This window comes from Callionymus lyra, chromosome 1 (genome assembly GCF_982586985.1).
Source record: "Callionymus lyra chromosome 1, fCalLyr1.hap1.1, whole genome shotgun sequence".
Lineage (NCBI taxonomy): Eukaryota > Metazoa > Chordata > Actinopteri > Syngnathiformes > Callionymidae > Callionymus > Callionymus lyra.
The window spans coordinates 50,305,306-50,328,589 of NC_141818.1; the positions used below are offsets into that span (position 1 = coordinate 50,305,306).

General features: G+C 41.5%; 3 protein-coding genes across 3 annotated transcripts; all 3 read left to right on the plus strand.

The window, feature by feature from the left end:
* The first annotated feature begins 1,797 nt into the window (after window positions 1–1,797).
* On the plus strand, window positions 1,798–3,614 carry LOC148090057 (gamma-crystallin M2-like). Its single transcript, XM_087811555.1, has 3 exons — window positions 1,798–1,830; window positions 2,981–3,220; window positions 3,315–3,614. The coding sequence occupies exons 1-3, from the start codon at window positions 1,798–1,800 to the stop codon at window positions 3,612–3,614; spliced, it is 573 nt and encodes a 190-aa protein (XP_087667681.1).
* A 6,161-nt stretch (window positions 3,615–9,775) lies between these two features.
* LOC148090058 (gamma-crystallin M2-like) lies at window positions 9,776–11,649 on the plus strand. The gene is made up of 3 exons (XM_087811567.1): window positions 9,776–9,808; window positions 11,013–11,255; window positions 11,350–11,649. Exons 1-3 carry the CDS (start codon window positions 9,776–9,778, stop codon window positions 11,647–11,649), a joined length of 576 nt encoding a protein of 191 aa, XP_087667693.1.
* A 6,358-nt stretch (window positions 11,650–18,007) lies between these two features.
* LOC148090059 (gamma-crystallin M2-like) lies at window positions 18,008–19,883 on the plus strand. Its single transcript, XM_087811580.1, has 3 exons — window positions 18,008–18,040; window positions 19,247–19,489; window positions 19,584–19,883. The coding sequence occupies exons 1-3, from the start codon at window positions 18,008–18,010 to the stop codon at window positions 19,881–19,883; spliced, it is 576 nt and encodes a 191-aa protein (XP_087667706.1).
* Window positions 19,884–23,284: the final 3,401 nt, after the last annotated feature.

A 23,284-nucleotide genomic window follows, 5' to 3' on the forward strand; every position in this document is an offset into this window, starting at 1 on the left:
TTTGACATAATGATATTTATTTATACATTTATAGATTTTGTTACATATTTATACATTTTGTTACGCATTTATACATTAATTTATACATTTATTTATACATAAGTCATTTTTCCGCCTTCATACACAACAGCCTGTTCAGCATCATCAATAAAGTTGTTAAACTTCTCAGTCGCTCTCTCTCTGCCAACGCTACACAATGTCTAAACGAAATTATTATTTTTATTATTCAATGTTGAGTTATTCCTCATAACAATATCTCTAATTGTGGCTAGTTTCAAAACATACAAACAGCTTCATCATAATAACATTTGAAAAACAAATATTGCGTAAAATTTAAAATCATTAACAGGTTTTTGATCCCGGAGCTCCTGGGAATCTGTCTCATGAACACAGGCAACTAATCGACTTGGTTTTCCAATATTTCAGAAAAGATTATTTTCGTGCAGAATTGATTCTATAGACTAGTTGCTGCCTGTCAAACAATCACTGCTTTAGGCTGATGTTCAACCCTCCTACTTAATTTGCATACTCACAACGAAGTGTCAAAATGACAAAATGTAAATACCTGAATAAATAAAAGACAAAATGTATAAATGACAATATGTATATATACTTAGAAATAGCACCGTTTTTCAACAAAAGTTAAATCAGAAGTAATTTTTTGATTTTAACATTTTGATATTTATCCAGACATTCATTTATTTATTTATACATTTTGTTACGTATTCATACATTTATTTATACTGTCATTTATCGTCCTTCATAGTGACATCGTCAAGTAGGAAGTTCCGGGATGGAAATAGTGCTTACACCGGCTTTGAGTGACCAGATGACTGGGATTGGGAGAGGTCAGCTGGGAGAGGGGAGCAGTGACCTTACTGTATCGTCTGATCAACCTTCTATAACAGATGGCCAACCTAAGAAACTGCTTGAGGTGCACACGGCTACTGCCTCTAGCTCGCCTCTATCCCTAAAATGAAACCTAAAAAACGAATTGAACCGATACTGAACTGACACTTTAACAAAAAATCTGTTTTCTAATAAGCGCCAAAGGACTCGTCAGACATGCTGAAGAAGTAAGAAAATCATCTAAGTTTAAAAATATACAAAGATGTTAATACAAATATGAAGTACGTCTTAAGTTAAAGCTTGGAGAGAAGCGGGAGCGATGGTTAGGCCAAAAGGTATCACCAACTACATGGTGAAAAAGAAGAGTCCTGAAGGCTGTTCCTACTATTTAAGAACAGATGACACATGTTGTTAACATGACACACGTCATGTTCATATGATTAAAATAATGATCACAGAACAAGCATAATGTTAACATAAAAAACATAATGATGACATGATATTGATATATACAATTACAAATGTATTGAAATTGAAGTAATGAACAAAATTAGATTGAAACATACTAACAAAGTAAAGAAAATTCAAGAAAGATGATTTAAAAATGTATTAGTTAACAAATAAACAGTGTTTTAATTTTTAATGATAAAACAAATATGTGTTAACAGTTATTTATGGTCACATGATCTCATCTTACAGGTCATAGTTTGTGTTCTTGAAGTCAATGAATATTATACATTTTAACATGAGAAGGATGTTCAGGAATTTTCCAGAACTTCTGGAACTCTCGTCTCTGACTCTGTGTTTCCATGGAGCTGTTGCTGACTCAGGGTTTTGCACAAAGGCCTGGAGTCTGGCTCAAGTATAAAAGGAAAGGGTTAAAGCAGGTACGGTACCTTTTGGTCTAAGAGCAGAACCAGCAGCAGCGTTGAACCATCAACCAGCAAAATGACCTCCGGTGGAATGAACATGAACGGAAAGGTGAGATATTTTAACTTCTACTCTTGAACTGTATTTTAAAACAAATGTGAGATTTAACAGACAAAATAGACAACTTCTCCACTAAAACTGAACTGACACAGTGAACAGATTCAGTTCATCGCAGACTTCATATAAAGCAGAGATGATAGCGGAAATAATAAATCGTTACAAATACAACATTAAACATCTAATAAGATTTTATCAAATGATACTGAATTAAACTTACATCATCTCAGACTAGTATCATAAAAACAGAGGCGCTGACGTCAATAGGTTTATTTAATCTTTATTAACAAATCACACATTCTCTTGACAACATTTGTATCAGTAAATGTTTTATAATTATTATTAAATTAAATAAATACAGCAGTGAGAATTCGCTGAACTCCGCTGTGTATTCTTTGTTTTAAAAATATCTAAAAATGATGTTTCTGCTGGCGGTCAAAATCAAGGGAAAACCCGAGAGGCGGAGCTTAGAACAAGAGAAATCAGCTTCTATTTTGAATTATTATTAAAGATTAAGGGTGATTGTTATTAAAATACTCCAACTTGGAGAAAATATTTCCTTTTTTTGTAGTTGTAATTGCCAATTCACCTGCAAAATTATGGACATAGAAAGTAAAGACAATAAACACTGACACAAGATTATTTCAAATATTGAGTAAATAAATCAGTAAATATTAATGTAACTTAATATTTTGAGTGTTTTGTTCCATGAACTGACTCCTCCCCGGTATCGAAACCTGGTGGTGGTGAATAAGGAAACAGTCATAGGAATGAGTTTAAGAGAAAATGCTTGTTAAGTGAAATATGCAAAGTCAGAGAACAAACATATTCTTGGACTTTTGGCAAAGCAGAGATCTATCGCAGGGACGTCTTTAAATGTCAAACGCAAAGTTCTAATGAAATGGGGGATCTTTGGACAGCAACTCAAAAGTAACTGGAGTTGATCTCTTCTAGAGAGAATCTGTTTATCAGTTGGCTTACGCAGATGTCTGCCCTTGAACTTAGACTTGCTGGCACAATCGAGGGATTGTTTTGTCTCTCTCAGTGTGTAGGCTTGACCTGAAGAACAGCTGAGCACTTGGATTTTAATGCATTAGATTTATCAAAGCTTTCGAAATAGTTATCGCGGATTCTTTTCTTTCAGATCATCTTCTACGAGGAAAGGAACTTCCAGGGGCGTTCCTACGAGTGCATGAGCGACTGTCCCGACATGTCCTCCTACCTGAACAGGTGTCAGTCCAGCAGGGTTGAGCGCGGCTGCTTCATGGTTTACGATCGCAACAACTACAACGGCAACCAGTTCTTCATGAAGAGGGGCGAGTACCCGGACCACAGCATGATGGGCATGAGCAACGGCGTCAAGTCCTGCCGCATGATCCCTTGCGTAAGAACACCTTGATCCAAGTCAGAAGGTTCTGTCAGAGTTGTGACGTCACTCTCTCTCTCCCGTCCAGATGAACTCTTCCTCCGGCCAGCAGCACCGCGGCTCCTTCAGGATGAGGATCTACGAGCGCGAGAACTTCGTGGGTCAGATGCATGAGCTGCAGGACGACTGCGAGAACGTGATGGAGAGGTTCCGCATGTCCGGCTGCATGTCCTGCAACGTCTCTGAGGGTCACTGGCTGCTGTACGAGCACGCTGACTTCCGAGGAAAGATGATGTACGTGAGGCCCGGAGAGTACCGCAACTTCCACAACCACAACAACATGAACAACATGAACAACATGAACGGCATGAAGTACATGAGCATGAGGCGCATCACCGACTCCATGTATTGATCGACTCCATGATCAATAAAGTCACCTGAACCTAAACTGAAGTCACATGTCGTTATTGTCTTAGTCTCCTCCCACATACACAGGTGTGTCCAACTCATTCATGGCCTGACAATTAGATTCGTGCTACATGAGAGTTTGAAGACATCTTGATGACTCATGGGTACGTCAATCGTTATAAAGCATTAAAGTTCAATAAAAAATAACAAAAATATATGTTCATTTTTATCATTAAAAAAAAAAGTTTTATTCATTTAATAATTGTGGCATGATGTGAAGGGGAATGAGGAAGAATACAACGTTTTAGTCTTTGAATACAAGTCGGAAATAACAATGCATATGAAATATCAAAAAGCTAAAGCCTAGTAGATTCAACAATATATTCCTAATACTCAAACGGAGGGTAGGTGCCGGCTGCAGGCACACTCCAGAGAGGCAGTCTGGAAAATACCCATGGCATTTGGAGATTCCAGAAAGTTACAGTTTGAAACAATCTGGGCCAATCTGACCTTAAGAGAGTTCAAGCAACAAGGGTCCATCAAGTATGTTAAGTTGTTATGATCCGTTAATATTAGGAACGGTACCTCTGATCCCTTCAGCCAGTGTCTCCATTCCTGGGGAGTAGTAACCCCCGCCAGGTGTTTGAATATCTCTGATAAAGTATGGCTCCAACTGTAGAGTTTAATACATCAACCTCCACAGTGAACTGCAGGAAGTTTTCTGAATGGCCCACGAGAAGAGCTGTCTCAGGTGTTTGAAGGCCAAGCCGGTGTAAGTATCATTGCGAGGTAGCCTAGTAGTCCAAGGCTAACGTCTTTTTAAAAGTAATTTTATGGGTGAACGAAACTTCAACTGAGCGATTAAATGACACTTTGTAACAACATTCAATGTTTATATTAGCAAAAACATCCCAAGACCAACCCACACACGGCCCCCCATCATGTACAAGATGGAAGGCCAACCAGGCCAGAGGGCCATCAAGAGCAACTAGCAAACCCCAAGCCCCACCCCCAACAGTCCACATGCCTCCACGTCCACGTGCCTCCCACCAACCACCCATAAAGATGCAATAGCGGTCATATTGTTCTTGTTCTTATTTTATTTTTATTTATTTTTATGAATAATTGCTGTATTGCTGTGGCTAATTGAAAAAAAACGATTTAGTTCTACCTAATGTAGTAGTTTTATATTCCTTATAAAAAGCTTTATTTTTAGAACATCTAAGTTCTGGTAGATTTAACTTTAAAATTGCCTCTAGGTAAGATTTACCTGAAGAAAAGGGACACCACCCTTGTTTTATAGTGCAAGGGAAACTATTACATTTACGTGGATAGTAATTAATGAATTAACTATGAAACACTAGTTTTAATCAATCTCAAGTGAAGTTTACTACTTTTTGTTGTGATTATCTGTTCTTTACTGAGTAAGAGGCTCTTAAATTGACCGTTAATTACACCAGAATAGAGACGCGAACAACGACGTGACGTTTTATACATTTATTTAAAAAGGAATGAATAATGAATGACAAATCGTGGGAAAAGAATCGTGTACAAAATCTTACTGGACTACCCGCATATTAAACAACCCAGACACAAATTAATTTGTTCAAGATGAAGTGATCAGCTTCTTACTTGACGGTAGATGTTGAATGCCGGTTTAGGCAGCAGCTGAAGACCAGATGAAGATGGCATGCAAGTGGATGTAAGTAAGTAAGTAAGTAATATTTATTTATATAGCGCTTTTCGAGACCAGGGTCACAAAGCGCTTAAACAATCAAAACAATACTCAAAAAAGTACATACTTTAAAGATCAAGATAATACTGAGAACAACACAGGAGTTCGAGAAATTCAAGGAAAAGCCTGAACAAATAGAAACGTCTTAAGATGTTTCTTAAAGGAGTCAGTAGATCCATCAAGCGCAAAGAGAGAGGAAGATTGTTCCAAAGCTTAGGAGCAACAGCCTGAAAAGATTTCTCTCCTCTGGTCCTGAGCCGTGTGCGTGGAACCATAAGTAGATTCTGATCCACAGACCTCAGAGCCCGAGCTGGGGTGTAAGGCTGGATCATATCAGTGATGTAAGGAGGAGCCTGACCATGAATAGCTCTGAAAGTAAGAACCAGAATTTTAAAGTTGATCCTGAAAGAAACTGGAAGCCAGTGAAGAGTTTTAAGGACCGGAGAGATGTGAGTTCTTCTACTTGAGCGGGTCAGAATTCTCGCTGCAGAGTTCTGAATCAACTGCAGACGAGACAGCTCCTTCTTGTTAAGACATGAAAACAAACTGTTACAATAGTCCAGACGAGAAGAAACAAACGCATGGATTACAAGCTCCAGATCATGTTCCGACAACATTTTCCTAAGTTTAGAGATTTTTCTCAGTTGAAGGAAACAGTTTCTGGTCAGTTTTCTGCAATGTCGAACAAGAGACATGTCTTTATCAAATACAACACCCAGGTTTCTCAGGCTCAGTTTGACAGACTGACCTAAGTCACCTAAGTACTGACTCAACCCTGGAATCTTATCATCAGGAGCAATCACCAGTGTTTCAGTTTTGTCCACATTTAACTGTAAAGTGTTTTCACTCAGCCATTGTTTGATTTCTAGCAAACAATTGACTAAGCCGTTCAGCCTCTGAGGCTCAGTTGGATCAAAAGAGCAGTAGAGCTGGATATCATCAGCAAAAATGTGATAAGAAACATCAGGAAATCTCTGAATGATTTTACCGAGGGGAATCAAGTACAGCAAAAACAATAAAGGACCCAGAACAGAACCTTGAGGGACTCCACACAACAGATCTGCCGATTCAGACCTCATTTGATTGGCAGATACACTAAAACTGCGCCCAGAAAGGTAAGATGAGAACCATTCTAACACAGACCCAGACAGTCCCACTTCATCCCTCAGTCTTCTCAGCAGGATCTGGTGATCAACTGTGTCAAAGGCTGAGGACAGATCCAAGAGAACCAGAACAGTGAATTTACCAGAGTCAGCCGACATCATGATGTCACTGGACACTTTCAATAAAGCTGTCTCCGTAGAGTGATGTTTACGGAAGCCAGACTGAAACTTCTCATGGATGTCGCTCTGATCCAGGAACAGCAGCTCAGACACCACCTTCTCCAAGATCTTGGACAAGAAAGGGAGCTTAGAAATAGGCCTGAAATTACTGAGGTCAGTTGGATCTAAGCCTGGTTTTTGGAGCAGAGGCTCCACAATGGCATGTTTAAATGCATTGGGAAAAACCCCTGTGGAAAGGGAGAGGTTCACCATATTATTAACCCAGGGGCCAATTACATCAAATACTTTGATAAAAAGCCTACAAGGAAGGACGTCATCTGAGCAAGAGGAGGGTTTCATCTTGTTCACTAGTGCCGAAATATCACCCAAAGATACAGCAGTGAAGGAGGACCAAGAGGAGGAGAGGGGCTCAGAGAGAGTAGGGGTTCCAAACAAAGGGGGAGAGATTTTCTCTTTGATCAATTTAATTTTGTCAATGAAAAATCTCAACAATGCATTGCTGTCAGCTTCACAGAAGACAGGCGTGATTTGAGGAGCAGGAGACACGAGAGAATTAATCGTGTCAAACAAAACTTTGGGGTTTTTCCTATTTGCTGCTACCAGTTCTCTGATGTAATCAGATCTAGCAGTTTCTACCATCTCATTGTAAGAAGTCATCAGATCCCTGAGGGGAAGTCTATGCACCTCAAGTTTAGTGGACTTCCAGAGACGCTCAGATGCCAAAGGAGTTGGAGGTGAGGATGGGGATAAAGGAGATGACGATGAGAATGACAGTCAGGAACGAGGGGATCAAAGTTATTTCGACGAGGGGGCCAAGCGATTGCGTTCGGTCCACCAAACGTTCCAATGAATCACATTGTCGGCTTCCTGGTTGTAGACACCTCGAGTGAACAGCGCTGAACGCCTGGAATGCTCACTTCGCTGAGGGAAAGTCTTATAGGTCAGGAACACTTGGTTCTTACGTGAGGTAAGGATGATGCATGGGTTGCTTGCTTCTCAATGGAGATTCGCAGTCGTGGAGACGTGCTGCGAATATTGGAATAATCGGACCGGTCTGGTCAAGATTGAAAAAGACTCAAGAAAACTTTGTGGAGTCTGGAAGGATGCTGATTTCTATCAACGGGTCCTTCGGCGCGGCCCTCAGTTTGGGCTTGCAGGAGCTGAAGTCAGGAGGCCGGAGTTTCGTCTTGAAGGCAAAGTTGGTGATGACCCAGTTTATGCTCAAACACCAGTTGTTTGGGGACGTCGTTCCCTTTGGGGCCGAAATCCACAGTCCCCAATTAGTTTTCAGTCAGATCGTGTTCAGCATGCTCTAAAATATATTTCTGTCTTAAAATCTCAATTGTCCCTAAAAGTGACTTATTTCAGACTTTTTGTGTGTGTGTGTTTGTGCAGATCCCCCCACCCCCTCAATCTGTGTGTCCCTCTACATCGCCCCCATTGGTAGTGTGTGGAAGTGTCAAGGACCCAAAGGTGGTCCACATACTGTCTTGTTAAATTAATATTTCCATTGCACAGCCTCAACCCAGTGTTAAAATGAATTTGCTAGCGCTACATGCTAGTGCTACATGCTAGCTCTACATGCTAACTGATGATGTAACTTGGCAAATAGAGAGTGAATAGGTAGCCTGTTATTTGCCTGACATTAAAGATATATTAAAGGATGTATTAAAACCTATGTTAAAGGATATATTAAGTTGGAATTTTGACTGTTTGTATTCTTTCTATAAGTGATGAAGGTAATTTTGTCCAGCGCTTTAGGTCATCCTGTGAAGTAGTGGAGAGAAATTCGAGGATAACAATTCTAATAGATTAGGGGAGATGTAGATTCCTAAATGTTTAATGTTGCCTATTGTTAGACGGTGTGGAGAAACTAACATTGATACGCATTCTTCGGCCTTTATTGCCAGTTTATACAAAACTCTGCATCCAGAATTCCTCACGCTCTAGTAGAAGAACTCACATTTCTCAGATCCTTAAAACTCTTCACTGGCTGCCAGTTTCTTTCAGGATCATTTTAAAATTCTGGTTCTTACTTTCAGATCTATTCACGGTCAGACCTTCAATCAGTGATCTGATCCAGACTTACACCCCAGCTCAGGCTCTGAGGTCTGTGGATCAGAATCTACTGATGGTTCCTGAACACGCTTCAGGACCAGAGGAGAGAAATCCTTCCAGACTGTTGCTCCTAAGCTTTGGAACGATCTCTGTGTTTGATGATCTACTGATTCCTTCAAGAACCATCTGAAGACATTTTTATTCTTGCAGGCTTTTCCTTGAGACTACTATAGTCCTAAGTATATATTTTATCAAGTATTGTTTTGATTGTTTAAGTGCTTTGTGACCCTGGTATCGAAAAGCGTTCTACAAATATTACTTACTTACTTGCTTACTAACATATCAAAATTTGTGAATAAATAAATAAACCTGTGGATAAACTTTAACAAAAACTCTGTTTTCTAATAAGTGCCAAGTGACTAGTCTTAGATGCTGGAGAAGGAAGAAAATCATTTTTAAGTTTAAAAAATACAAAGATGTTTTGTTTGTTTTGGAGCGTTAGTTAGGCCAAAAGGTATCACCAAATACTCTGTGAACAAGAAGAGTCTTGAAGGCTGTTCAAGAATAGATGACACACGTCATGTTCATATGATTATAATATTGATCACAGAACCATCATAATGTTAACATGATAAACATAATGATCACATGATATTGATATATACAATAACAAATGTACTGAAATTGAAGTAATGAACAAAATTAGATTGAAACAAACAAAGAAAGTAAAGAATATTTAAGAAAGATGATTTAAAAATGTATAAGTTAACAAACGAACATGTTATATAACAAATATGTGTTAACAGTTATTTATGGTCTCATGATCTCATATTACAGGTCATAGTTTGTATTATTGAAGTCAATTAATATTATATATTAACGTAAGAAGGAAGTTCCTGAATGTTTCAAAATACAACTTCTGGAACTCTCGTCTCTGCCTCTGTGTTTCCATGGAGCTGCTGCTGGCTCAGGGTTTTGCACAAAGGCCTGGAGTCTGGCTCAAGTATAAAAGGAAAGGGTTAAAGCAGGTACGGTACCTTTTGGTCTAAGAGCAGAACCAGCAGCAGCGTTGAACCATCAACCAGCAAAATGACCTCCAGTGGAATGAACATGAACGGAAAGGTGAGATATTTTAACTTCTACTCTTGTAACAAATATAAGATTAAAGAGCAAAAACAGACAAAATAAACAACTTCTCCAATAACATAACATTTAAACATGTCTCGATATGTATAAAAGCTGAACTAACCTCTCCAGTGACAGACAGTTTAATGAACTTCACAGTTCATTGCAGACTAATATAAAGTAGAGATGATAGCGGAAATAACAGACACGTCACACGGACAACAACATTAAACATCTAATAAGACTTTAACAAATGATTTGAATTAAATTGACATCATCTCAGACTAGTATCATAAAAACAGAGGCGCTGACGTCAATTGGTTTATTTAATCTTTATTAACAAATCACACATTCTCTTGACATTTGTATCAGTAAATGTTTTATAATTATTAATAAATTAAATAAATACAGCAGTGAGAATTCACTTAACTCTGCTGTGTATTCTTAGTTTTAAAAAAATCTAAAAATGATGCTTCTGCTGGCTCTCCAGATCGAGCGAAAATCCAAGAGGCGGAGCTTAGAAAAACTGAAATTTAGCGTCTATTTTGAATTATTCTTAAAGATTAAGGATTATTGTAATCAAAATACTCCACCTTGGAGAAAATATTTCCTTTTTTGTGGTTTAAAGTTGTAATTGCCAAATCACCTGCAAAATTATGGACATAGAAAGTAAAGACAATAAACACTGACACAAGATTATTTCATATATTGAGTAAATAAATCAGTAAATATTAATGTAACTTAATATTTTGAGTGTTTTGTTCCATGAACTGACTCCTCCCCGGTATCGAAACCTGGTGGTGGTGAAGGAGGAAACAGTCATAGGAATGAGTTTAAGAGAAAATGCTTGTTAAGTGAAATATGCAAAGTCAGAGAACAAACATATTCTTGGACTTTTGGCAAAGCAGAGATCTATCGCAGGGACGTCTTTAAATTTCAAACGCAAAGTTCTAATGAAATGGGGGATCTTTGGAGAGCAACTCTAAAGTTACTGGAGTTGATCTCTTCTAGAGAGAATCTGTTTATCAGTTGGCTTACGCAGATGTCTGCCCTTGAACTTAGACTTGCTGGCACAATCGAGGGAATGTTTTGTCTCTCTCAGTGTGTAGGCTTGACCTGAAGAACAGCTGAGCACTTGGATTTTAATGCATTAGATTTATCATGACCTTCAATCAAGTTATCGCGGATCCTCTTCTTTCAGATCGTCTTCTACGAGGACAGGAACTTCCAGGGCCGTTCCTACGAGTGCATGAGCGACAGTCCCGACATGTCCTCCTACCTGAACAGGTGTCAGTCCAGCAGGGTGGAGCGCGGCTGCTTCATGGTTTACGATCGCAACAACTACAACGGCAACCAGTTCTTCATGAAGAGGGGCGAGTACCCGGACCACAGCAACATGATGGGCATGAGCAACGGCGTCAAGTCCTGCCGCATGATCCCCATGGTAAGAACACTTTGATCCATGTCAGAAGGTTCTTTCAGAGTTGTGACGTCACTCTCTCTCTCCCGTCCAGATGAACTCTTCCTCCGGCCAGCAGCACCGCGGCTCCTTCAGGATGAGGATCTACGAGCGCGAGAACTTCGTGGGTCAGATGCATGAGCTGCAGGACGACTGCGAGAACGTGATGGAGAGGTTCCGCATGTCCGGCTGCATGTCCTGCAACGTCTCTGAGGGTCACTGGCTGCTGTACGAGCACGCTGACTTCCGAGGAAAGATGATGTACGTGAGGCCCGGAGAGTACCGCAACTTCCACAACCACAACAACATGAACAACATGAACAACATGAACGGCATGAAGTACATGAGCATGAGGCGCATCACCGAGTCCATGTATTGATCGACTCCATGATCAATAAAGTTACCTGAACCTAAGCTGAAGTCACATGTCATTATTGTCTTAATCTCCTCCCACATACACAGGTGTTTCCAACTAATTCATGGCCTGACAATTAGATTCGTGCTACATGAGAGTTTGAAGACATCTTGATGACTCATGGGTACGTCAACAGAATCGTTATAAAGCGTTATACTTCAGTGTTCAAAATCAGTGTAAAGTTCAATAAAAAATAACAAAAATATATGTTCATTTTAATCATTAAAAAAAAGAATTTGTTTTATTCATTTAATAATTGTGGCATGATGTGAAGGGGAATGAGGAAGAATACAACGTTTTAGTCTTTGAATACAAGTCGGAAATAACAATGCATATGAAATATCAAAAAGCTAAAGCCTAGTAGATTCAACAATATATTCCTAATACTCAAACGGAGGGTAGGTGCCGGCTGCAGGCACACTCCAGAGAGGCAGTCTGGAAAATACCCATGGCATTTGGAGATTCCAGAAAGTTACAGTTTGAAACAATCTGGGCCAATCTGACCTTAAGAGAGTTCAAGCAACAAGGGTCCATCAAGTATGTTAAGTTGTTATGATCCGTTAATATTAGGAACGGTACCTCTGATCCCTTCAGCCAGTGTCTCCATTCCTGGGGAGTAGTAACCCCCGCAAGGTGTTTGAATATCTCTGAGAAAGTATGGCTCCAACTGTAGAGTTTAATATATCAACCTCCACAGTGAACTGCAGGAAGTTTTCTGAATGGCCCACGAGAAGAGCTGTCTCAGGTGTTTGAAGGCCAAGCCGGTGTAAGTATCATTGCGAGGTAGCCTAGTAGTCCAAGGCTAACGTCTTTTTAAAAGTAATTTTATGGGTGAACGAAACTTCAACTGAGCGACTAAATGACACTTTGTAACGACATTAAATGTTTATATTAGCAAAAACATCCCAAGACCAACCCACACACGGCCCCCCATCATGTACAAGATGGAAGGCCAACCAGGCCAGAGGGCCATCAAGAGCAACTAGCAAACCCCAAGCCCCACCCCCAACAGTCCACATGCCTCCACGTCCACGTGCCTCCCAGCAACCACCCATAAAGATGCAATAGCGGTCATATTGTTCTTGTTCTTATTTTATTTTTATTTATTTTTATGAATAATTGCTGTATTGCTGTGGCTAATTGAAAAAAAAACGATTTAGTTCTACCTAATGTAGTAGTTTTATATTCCTTATAAAAAGGTTTATTTTCAGAACATCTAAGTTCTGGTAGATTTAACTTTAAAATTGCCTCTAGGTAAGATTTACCTGAAGAAAAGGGACACCACCCTTGTTTTATAGTGCAAGGGAAACTATTACATTTACGTGGATAATAATTAATTAATTAACTATGAAACACTAGTTTTAATCAATCTCAAGTGAAGTTTACTACTTTTTGTTGTGATTATCTGTTCTTTACTGAGTAAGAGGCTCTTAAATTGACCGTTAATTACACCAGAATAGAGACGCGAACAACGACGTGACGTTTTATACATTTATTTAAAAAGGAATGAATAATGAATGACAAAAATGAGTATGTTATGGTAAGTTTCTGAACCGAGAATAAAAACGGAAAAGGGAAAAGAATCGTGTACAAAATCTTACTGGACTACCCGCATATTAAACAACCCAGACACAAATTAATTTGTTCAAGATGAAGTGATCAGCTTCTTACTTGACGGTAGATGTTGAATGCCGGTTTAGGCAGCAGCTGAAGACCAGATGAAGATGGCATGCGAGTGGATGTAAGTAAGTAAGTAAGTAATATTTATTTATATAGCGCTTTTCGAGACCAGGGTCACAAAGCGCTTAAACAATCAAAACAATACTCAAAAAAGTACATAATTTAAAGATCAAGATAATACTGAGAACAACACAGGAGTTCGAGAAATTCAAGGAAAAGCCTGAACAAATAGAAACGTCTTAAGATGTTTCTTAAAGGAGTCAGTAGATCATCAAGAGCAAAGAGAGAGAAGATCGTTTCAAAGCTTAGGAGCAACAGCCTGAAAAGATTTCTCTCCTCTGGTCCTGAGCCGTGTGCGTGGAACCATAAGTAGATTCTGATCCACAGACCTCAGAGCCCGAGCTGGGGTGTAAGGCTGGATCATATCAGTGATGTAAGGAGGAGCCTGACCATGAATAGCTCTGAAAGTAAGAACCAGAATTTTAAAGTTGATCCTGAAAGAAACTGGAAGCCAGTGAAGAGTTTTAAGGACCGGAGAGATGTGAGTTCTTCTACTTGAGCGGGTCAGAATTCTCGCTGCAGAGTTCTGAATCAACTGCAGACGAGACACATCCTTCTTGTTAAGACATGAAAACAAACTGTTACAATAGTCCAGACGAGAAGAAACAAACGCATGGATTACAAGCTCCAGATCATGTTCCGACAACATTTTCCTAAGTTTAGAGATTTTTCTCAGTTGAAGGAAACAGTTTCTGGTCAGTTTTCTGCAATGTCGAACAAGAGACATGTCTTTATCAGATACAACACCCAGGTTTCTCAGGCTCAGTTTGACAGACTGACCTAAGTCACCTAAGTACTGACTCAACCCTGGAATCTTATCATCAGGAGCAATCACCAGTGTTTCAGTTTTGTCCACATTTAGCTGTAAAGTGTTTTCACTCATTGTTTGATTTCTAGCAAACAATTGACTAAGCTGTTCAGCCTCTGAGGCTCAGTTGGATCAAAAGAGCAGTAGAGCTGGATGTCATCAGCAAAAATGTGATAAGAAACATCAGGAAATCTCTGAATGATTTTACCGAGGGGAATCAAGTACAGCAAAAACAATAAAGGACCCAGAACAGAACCTTGAGGGACTCCACACAACAGATCTGCCGATTCAGACCTCATTTGATTGGCAGATACACTAAAACTGCGCCCAGAAAGGTAAGATGAGAACCATTCTAACACAGACCCAGACAGTCCCACTTCATCCCTCAGTCTTCTCAGCAGGATCTGGTGATCAACTGTGTCAAAGGCTGAGGACAGATCCAAGAGAACCAGAACAGTGAATTTACCCGAGTCAGCCGACATCATGATGTCACTGGACACTTTCAATAAAGCTGTCTCCGTAGAGTGATGTTTACGGAAGCCAGACTGAAACTTCTCATGGATGTCGCTCTGATCCAGGAACAAAGACAGCTGCTCAGACACCACCTTCTCCAAGATCTTGGACAAGAAAGGGAGCTTAGAAATAGGCCTGAAATTACTGAGGTCAGTTGGGTCTAAGCCTGGTTTTTGGAGCAGAGGCTCCACAATGGCATGTTTAAATGCATTGGGAAAAACCCCTGTGGAAAGGGAGAGGTTCACCATATTGGTAACCCAGGGGCCAATTACATCAAATACTTTGATAAAAAGCCTACAAGGAAGGACGTCATCTGAGCAAGAGGAGGGTTTCATCTTGTTCACTAGTGCCGAAATATCACCCAAAGATACAGCAGTGAAGGAGGACCAAGAGGAGGAGAGGCGCTCAGAGAGAGTAGGGGTTCCAAACAAAGGGGGAGAGATTTTCTCTTTGATCAATTTAATTTTGTCAATGAAAAATCTCAACAATGCATTGCTGTCAGCTTCACAGAAGACAGGCGTGATTTGAGGAGCAGGAGACACGAGAGAATTAATCGTGTCAAACAAAACTTTGGGGTTTTTCCTATTTGCTGCTACCAGTTCTCTGATGTAATCAGATCTAGCAGTTTCTACCATCTCATTGTAAGAAGTCATCAGATCCCTGAGGTGAAGTCTATGCACCTCAAGTTTAGTGGACTTCCAGAGACGCTCAGATGCCAACGGAGTTGGAGGTGAGGATGGGGATGAAGGAGATGACGATGAGAATGACAGTCAGGAACGAGGGGATCAAAGTTATTTCGACGAGGGGGCCAAGCGATTGCGTTCGGTCCACCAAACGTTCCAATGAATCACATTGTCGGCTTCCTGGTTGTAGACACCTCGAGTGAACAGCGCTGAACGCCTGGAATGCTCACCTCGCTGAGGGAAAGTCGTATAGGTCAGGAACACTTGGTTCTTACGGGAGGTAAGGATGATGCATGGGTTGCTTGCTTCTCAATGGAGATTCGCAGTCGTGGAGACGTGCTGCGAATATTGGAACAATCGGACCGGTCTGGTCAAGATTGAAAAAGACTCAAGAAAACTTTGCGGAGTCTGGAAGGATGCTGATTTCTATCAACGGGTCCTTCGGCACGGCCCTCAGTTTGGGCTTGCAGGAGCTGAAGTCAGGAGGCCGGAGTTTCGTCTTGAATCAAAGTTGGTGATGACCCAGTTTATGCTCAAACACCAGTTGTTTGGGGACGTCGTTCCCTTTGGGGCCGAAATCCACGTCCCCAATTAGTTTTCATTCAGATCGTGTTCAGCATGCTCTAAAATATATTTCTGTCTTAAAATCTCAATTGTCCCTAAAAGTGACTTATTTCAGACTTTTTGTGTGTGTGTGTTCGCAGATCCCCCCACCCCCTCAATCTGTGTGTCCCTCTACATCGCCCCCATTGGTAGTGTGTGGCAGTGTCAAGGACCCCAAAGGTGGTCCACATACTGTCTTGTTAAATTAATATTCTCATTGCACAGCCTCAACCCAGTGTTAAAATGAATTTGCTAGCGCTACATGCTAGCGCTACATGCTAGCACTACATGCTAGCACTACATGCTAGCACTACATGCTAGCACTACATGCTAGCACTACATGCTAGCACTACATGCTAACTGATGATGTAACTTGGCAAATAGAGAGTGAATAGATAGCCTGTTATTTGCCTGACATTAAAGATATATTAAAGGATGTATTAAAACCTATGTTAAAGGATATATTAAGTTGGAATTTTGACTGTTTGTATTCTTTCTATAAGTAAGTAAGTAAGTAAGTAATATTTATTTATATAGCGCTTTTCGAGACCTATAAGTGATAAAGGTAATTTTGTCCAGCGATTTAGGTCATCCTGTGAAGTAGTGGAGAGAAATTTGAGGATAACAATTCTAATAGATTAGGGGAGATGTAGATTCCTAAATATTTAATGTTGCCTATTGTTAGACGGTGTGGAGAAACTAACATTGACACACATTCTTCGGCCTTTATTGCCAGTTTATACAAAACTCTGCAGCCAGAATTCCTCACGCTCTAGTAGAAGAACTCACATCTTCAGATCCTTAAAACTCTTCACTGGCTGCCAGTTTCTTTCAGGATCATTTTAAAATTCTGGTTCTTACTTTCAGATCTATTCATGGTCAGACCTTCCATCAGTGATCTGATCCAGACTTACACCCCAGCTCAGGCTCTGAGGTCTGTGGATCAGAATCTACTGATGGTTCCTGAACACGCTTCAGGACCAGAGGAGAGAAATCCTTCCAGACTGTTGCTCCTAAGCTTTGGAACGATCTTCTCTGTGTTTGATGATCTACTGACTCCTTCAAGAAACATCTGAAGACATTTTTATTCTTGCAGGCTTTTCCTTGAGACTACTATACTCCTAAGTATATATTTTATCAAGTATTGTTTTGATTGTTTAAGTGCTTTGTGACCCTGGTATAGAAAAGCGTTCTACAAATATTACTTACTTACTTGCTTACTAACATATCAAAATATGTGAATAAATAAATAAACCTGTGGATAAACTTTAACAAAAACTCTGTTTTCTAATAAGTGCCAAGTGACTAGTCTGAGATGCTGGAGAAGGAAGAAAATCATTTTTAAGTTTTAAAAATACAAAGATGTTTTGTTTGTTTTGGAGCGTTAGTTAGGCCAAAAGGTATCACCAAATACTCTGTGAACAAGAAGAGTCTTGAAGGCTGTTCAAGAATAGATGACACACGTCATGTTCATATGATTATAATATTGATCACAGAACAAGCCTAATGTTAACATGATAATCATAATGATCACATGATATTGATATATACAATAACAAATGTACTGAAATTGAAGTAATGAACAAAATTAGATTGAAACAAACAAAGAAAGTAAAGAATATTTAAGAAAGATGATTTAAAAATGTATAAGTTAACAAACGAACATGTTATATAACAAATATGTGTTAACAGTTATTTATGGTCTCATGATCTCATATTACAGGTCATAGTTTGTATTCTTGAAGTCAATTAATATTATATATTAACGTAAAAAGGAAGTTCCTGAATGTTTCAAAATACAACTTCTGGAACTCTCGTCTCTGACTCTGTGTTTCCATGGAGCTGCTGCTGGCTCAGGGTTTTGCACAAAGGCCTGGAGTCTGGCTCAAGTATAAAAGGAAAGGGTTAAAGCAGGTACGGTACCTTTTGGTCTAAGAGCAGAACCAGCAGCAGCGTTGAACCATCAACCAGCAAAATGACCTCCAGTGGAATGAACATGAACGGAAAGGTGAGATATTTTAACTTCTACTCTTGTAACAAATATAAGATTAAAGAGCAAAAACAGACAAAATAAACAACTTCTCCAATAACATAACATTTAAACATGTCTCGATATGTATAAAAGCTGAACTAACCCCTCCAGTGACAGACAGTTTAATGAACTTCACAGTTCATTGCAGACTAATATAAAGTAGAGATGATAGCGGAAATAACAGACACGTCACACAGACAACAACATTAAACATCTAATAAGATTTGAACAAATGATTCTGAATTAAATTTACATCATCTCAGACTAGTATCATAAAAACAGAGGCACTGACGTCAATTGGTTTATTTAATCTTTATTAACAAATCACACATTCTCTTGACAACATTTGTATCAGTAAATGTTTTATAATTATTAATAAATTAAATAAATACAGCAGTGAGATTTCGCTTAACTCTGATGTGTTTTCTTTGTTTTAAAAAAATCTAAAAAATTATGCTTCTGCTGGCTCTCCAGATCGAGCGAAAATCCAAGAGGCGGAGCTTAGAAAAAGTGAAATTTAGCGTCTATTTTGAATTATTATTAAAGATTAAGGGTTATTGTAATCAAAATACACCACCTTGGAGAAAATATTTCCTTTTTTGTGGTTTAAAGTTGTAATTGCCAATTCACCGGCAAAATATGGACATAGAAAGTAAAGACAATAAACACTGACACACGATTATTTCAAATATTGAGTAAATAAATCAGTAAATATTAATATAACTTAATATTTTGAGTGTTTTGTTCCATGAACTGACTCCTCCCCGGTATCGAAACCTGGTGGTGGTGAAGAAGGAAACAGTCATAGGAATGAGTTTAAGAGAAAATGCTTGTTAAGTGAAATATGCAAAGTCAGAACAAACATATTCTTGGACTTTTGGCAAAGCAGAGATCTATCGCAGGGACGTCTTTAAATGTCAAACGCAAAGTTCTAATGAAATGGGGGATCTTTGGACAGCAACTCAAAAGTTACTGGAGTTGATCTCTTCTAGAGAGAATCTGTTTATCAGTTGGCTTACGCAGATGTCTGCCCTTGAACTTAGACTTGCTGGCACAATCAAGGGAATGTTTTGTCTCTCTCAGTGTGTAGGCTTGACCTGAAGAACAGCTGAGCACTTGGATTTTAATGCATTAGATTTATCAAAGCTTTCGATATAGTTATCGCGGATTCTTTTCTTTCAGATCGTCTTCTACGAGGACAGGAACTTCCAGGGCCGTTCCTACGAGTGCATGAGCGACAGTCCCGACATGTCCTCCTACCTGAACAGGTGTCAGTCCAGCAGGGTTGAGCGCGGCTGCTTCATGGTTTACGATCGTAACAACTACAATGGCAACCAGTTCTTCATGAAGAGGGGCGAGTACCCGGACCACAGCAACATGATGGGCATGAGCAACGGCGTCAAGTCCTGCCGCATGATCTCTTGCGTAAGAACACCTTGATCCATGTCAGAAGGTTCTGTCAGAGTTGTGATGTCACTCTCTCTCTCCCGTCCAGATGAACTCTTCCTCCGGCCAGCAGCACCGCGGCTCCTTCAGGATGAGGATCTACGAGCGCGAGAACTTCGTGGGTCAGATGCATGAGCTGCAGGACGACTGCGAGAACGTGATGGAGAGGTTCCGCATGTCCGGCTGCATGTCCTGCAACGTCTCTGAGGGTCACTGGCTGCTGTACGAGCACGCTGACTTCCGAGGAAAGATGATGTACGTGAGGCCCGGAGAGTACCGCAACTTCCACAACCACAACAACATGAACAACATGAACAACATGAACGGCATGAAGTACATGAGCATGAGGCGCATCACCGACTCCATGTATTGATCGACTCCATGATCAATAAAGTCACCTGAACCTAAGCTGAAGTCACATGTCGTTATTGTCTTAGTCTCCTCCCACATACACAGGTGTTTCCAACTCATTCATGGCCTGACAATTAGATTCATGCTACATGAGAGTTTGAAGACATCTTGATGACTCATGGGTACGTCAATTGTTATAAAGCGTTCAATAAAAAAGTTCAATAAAAAATAACAAAAAATATATGTTCATTTTGATCATTAAAAAAAAAAAGTTTTATTCATTTAATAATTGTGGCATGATGTGAAGGGGAATGAGGAAGAATACAACGTTTTAGTCTTTGAATACAAGTCGGAAATAACAATGCATATGAAATATCAAAAAGCTAAAGCCTAGTAGATTCAACAATATATTCCTAATACTCAAACGGAGGGTAGGTGCCGGCTGCAATTCAATTCAATTCAATTCAATTTTATTTAAAGTGTCTTATCATAACAAAGTTATCTCAAGACACTATACAGTTGAAATAAGACTACAGTTGATTAAGGAAAAATAGATCCCAGCAATTCAACAAAGAGCAAGAAACAAAACACTGTACAGTGAGCAATGGCGAGGAAAAACTTCCTTTTAGAAGGCAGAAACCTCGAGCGGAACCCGACTCATTGTTGACGGCCTGCCGCTTTGACCGGCTGGGAGGAAGGATGGGGGGGTAGACAGATGGATAAGGAGAGGAGTGAGGGAGGATATAGTGAGAGAAAAGAGGAGAGTGTAGGAGGGTCCATGGGGGTGCTGGAGAGAACTCGGGATCTGATGACATGGTGAAGATCCTGGATCAGCAACAGCTCTGGAGGTGGATCCCTGGGGCTCCGGGAGAGAAATAAAAAGGTGTGGGTTTGGGACAAATGTAGACAATACACAGGTATACAGACTCCGGTGAGGGGTGAAGATATATAGAGGGGAGAGGGGGGGGGGGGTTGAAATAGCCAGGCCAGAGGGCACATACCTAGCACAGCAGATCCAGACACAGGGGCCCAAGCCGCGGCAGGAACACGCGGGAGACCAGGACCCGGCAGGCGAGATAACAACCAGAGCCGGCCCCAAACACCAGCGAGAAGGCTGACCACCACCGGGGCCGCGAGAGGGCGAGCACAGGCGAGGACGACCGAGGAAGCAGAGAGGGGGAGGCACCAGGCGCAGGCACCGGGGCAGAGGGGCAGCCAGAAGAACCAGTCAGGGGATAGGGCCCCGGGGCCAGGCCGGGCGACGGAGGACCCCCAGACCGCCAGGCCGCCAACAAGTCCATAGCAGGGGACCGAGTCAAGGAGACGGGGACCCACCACAGCAGCGGCGGCGGAACCCCCCCCAATACCCTGCGGACACGGCCAGTAGCCGGGTTGAGTGCCACCGCATGAGCCCGGGGGAGCAATGGCCAGGCACCGGACCAGGTCCCACGGGTCACAGGGGGGGGGCAATGGGGCCGCAGCCGTCCGGGAACGGCCCCCAGTCTTTGAATTGTAGACCGTCCCCAACAGCCGCAGCCCACCTCCCCATGAGGGAAGTTTGGGGGGCCAGCAGTATTCGATGGGCAGTCCACGGTCTCTAAGGTGCCGAGGCCCCGCCCATCACACGTACTGACCCCCAGCCACCGCCCCCACCCACCATGCATCACCCAGGGTGACAGCAGCACTTGCATGGGCGGTACATGGTTACTACGGTAACATGGGTCCGCCCAATGCCTCCGCCGTCCCCCCAATGCGGCCCCCCCCCCACCCGGGAAGCCCCCGAAAAGACCGACCAGCCCAGCCACGAACCCCCAGGACCAAGGGCGACAAACCCCCCGACCACGGCACATGCCACACAGGGCGGGTAGAGGACCACAGCCACCGCTGCAGCAGACACCCACCCCAAGACAGGCCCCCCACCACAGACCAGGCGAAGCCATCGGGGCCGGGAGGTCATCCAGAACACCCGGCCAGCCCCAGCCCCACCCCCGACGGCTCACCCGCCGACCCCCGGGACCAGCAACCCCCCAGCCCCAGCACCGCCCCCAGCGCAACCCCCCATCCACCACCCCAGCCACCCCAGCCACCCCCGCCAGCACCCGCTCCCACGCACCATCAAAAACCCCCCAGGAGTGGGCCACCCCCCCACCGGCGCACAGGGCCATCGCGGGCACCAGCGGTGACCACCACCAGGCCCAAGGCACCCACAGGCCCCTACCGCCGGAGTCTAAAACTAAAACTCCTCCAGCATTCTCAGCCTATAGCAGCTAAGATAAACAGTTTTGTTAGTTATGACGGCTAGAGATAAACAGTCAAGTTAATTATAGGCTTTATCGAAAAGTAAGGTTTTAAGATTATTTTTAAACATAGAGAGGGTGTCTGCCCTCCGGACAGAAGCCGGTAGTTTGTTCCACAGTAGAGGGGCTTGAAAACAAAAGGCCCTGGCTCTGAATCTACATTTAGAGATTTGTGGTATAACTAGTAGATCAGAGTTTAGGGATCGTAAGGTCCTTGAGGGTTGGTAAGTTTGGATTAAATCATTAATGTATGTTGGTGCTAGACCATGTAAGGCTTTATAGGTTAGGAGAAGGATTTTAAATTGTATTCTGAATTCTACAGGAAGCCAATGTAGGGAAGACAGTACAGGGGAAATGTGTTCGCGCCTCTTAGTCTTAGTCAGGACACGAGCTGCAGAGTTCTGAATGAGCTGAAGAGTTCTGAGAGACTTTTTAGAACAGCCTGACAGAAGAGAGTTACAATAGTCCAGCCTGGAGGTAACAAAAGCATGGATGAGCTTCTCAGCAGCATCTAAAGGAAGGAAATGCCTAATTTTTGAAATGTTACGAAGGTGGAAATAAGCAGTCCGTGAGTTTTGTTTTATGTGTGAGTTAAATGATAAGTCCTCGTCAAAGCATACACCCAGATTCTTTACAGTGGTGCTAGTAGCAGGAGCAAGTCCATTTTGTAAAGCTAGATCATTAGTTAATAATTGTCTGAGATGTTGCGGACCAACTAGTAAAACCTCAGTCTTTTCCGAGTTCAGTAGGAGGAAGTTTTTGGTCATCCATGACTTGATATCTGTGATACAGGACTGTAATTGTGTTAGCTGAATTCTTTCATCTGGCTTCATGGACAGGTAAAGTTGGGTGTCATCAGCATAACAGTGAAAATGTATAGAGTGTCTTCTAATCAAGTCCCCTAGTGGGAGCATATAGATTGTGAATAGTATTGGACCAAGAACAGAACCTTGTGGGACACCATAGCTGACCTTAGTGTGTGTCGATGAGAGGTGGTTGACATGTACATAGTGCGTTCTATTCGACAGGTAAGATTTAAACCAGTTAAGAGCAGTTCCACGAATGCCTAAATGGTTTTCTAGCCTCTGTAGAAGGATTTGGTGGTCGACAGTGTCAAATGCAGCAC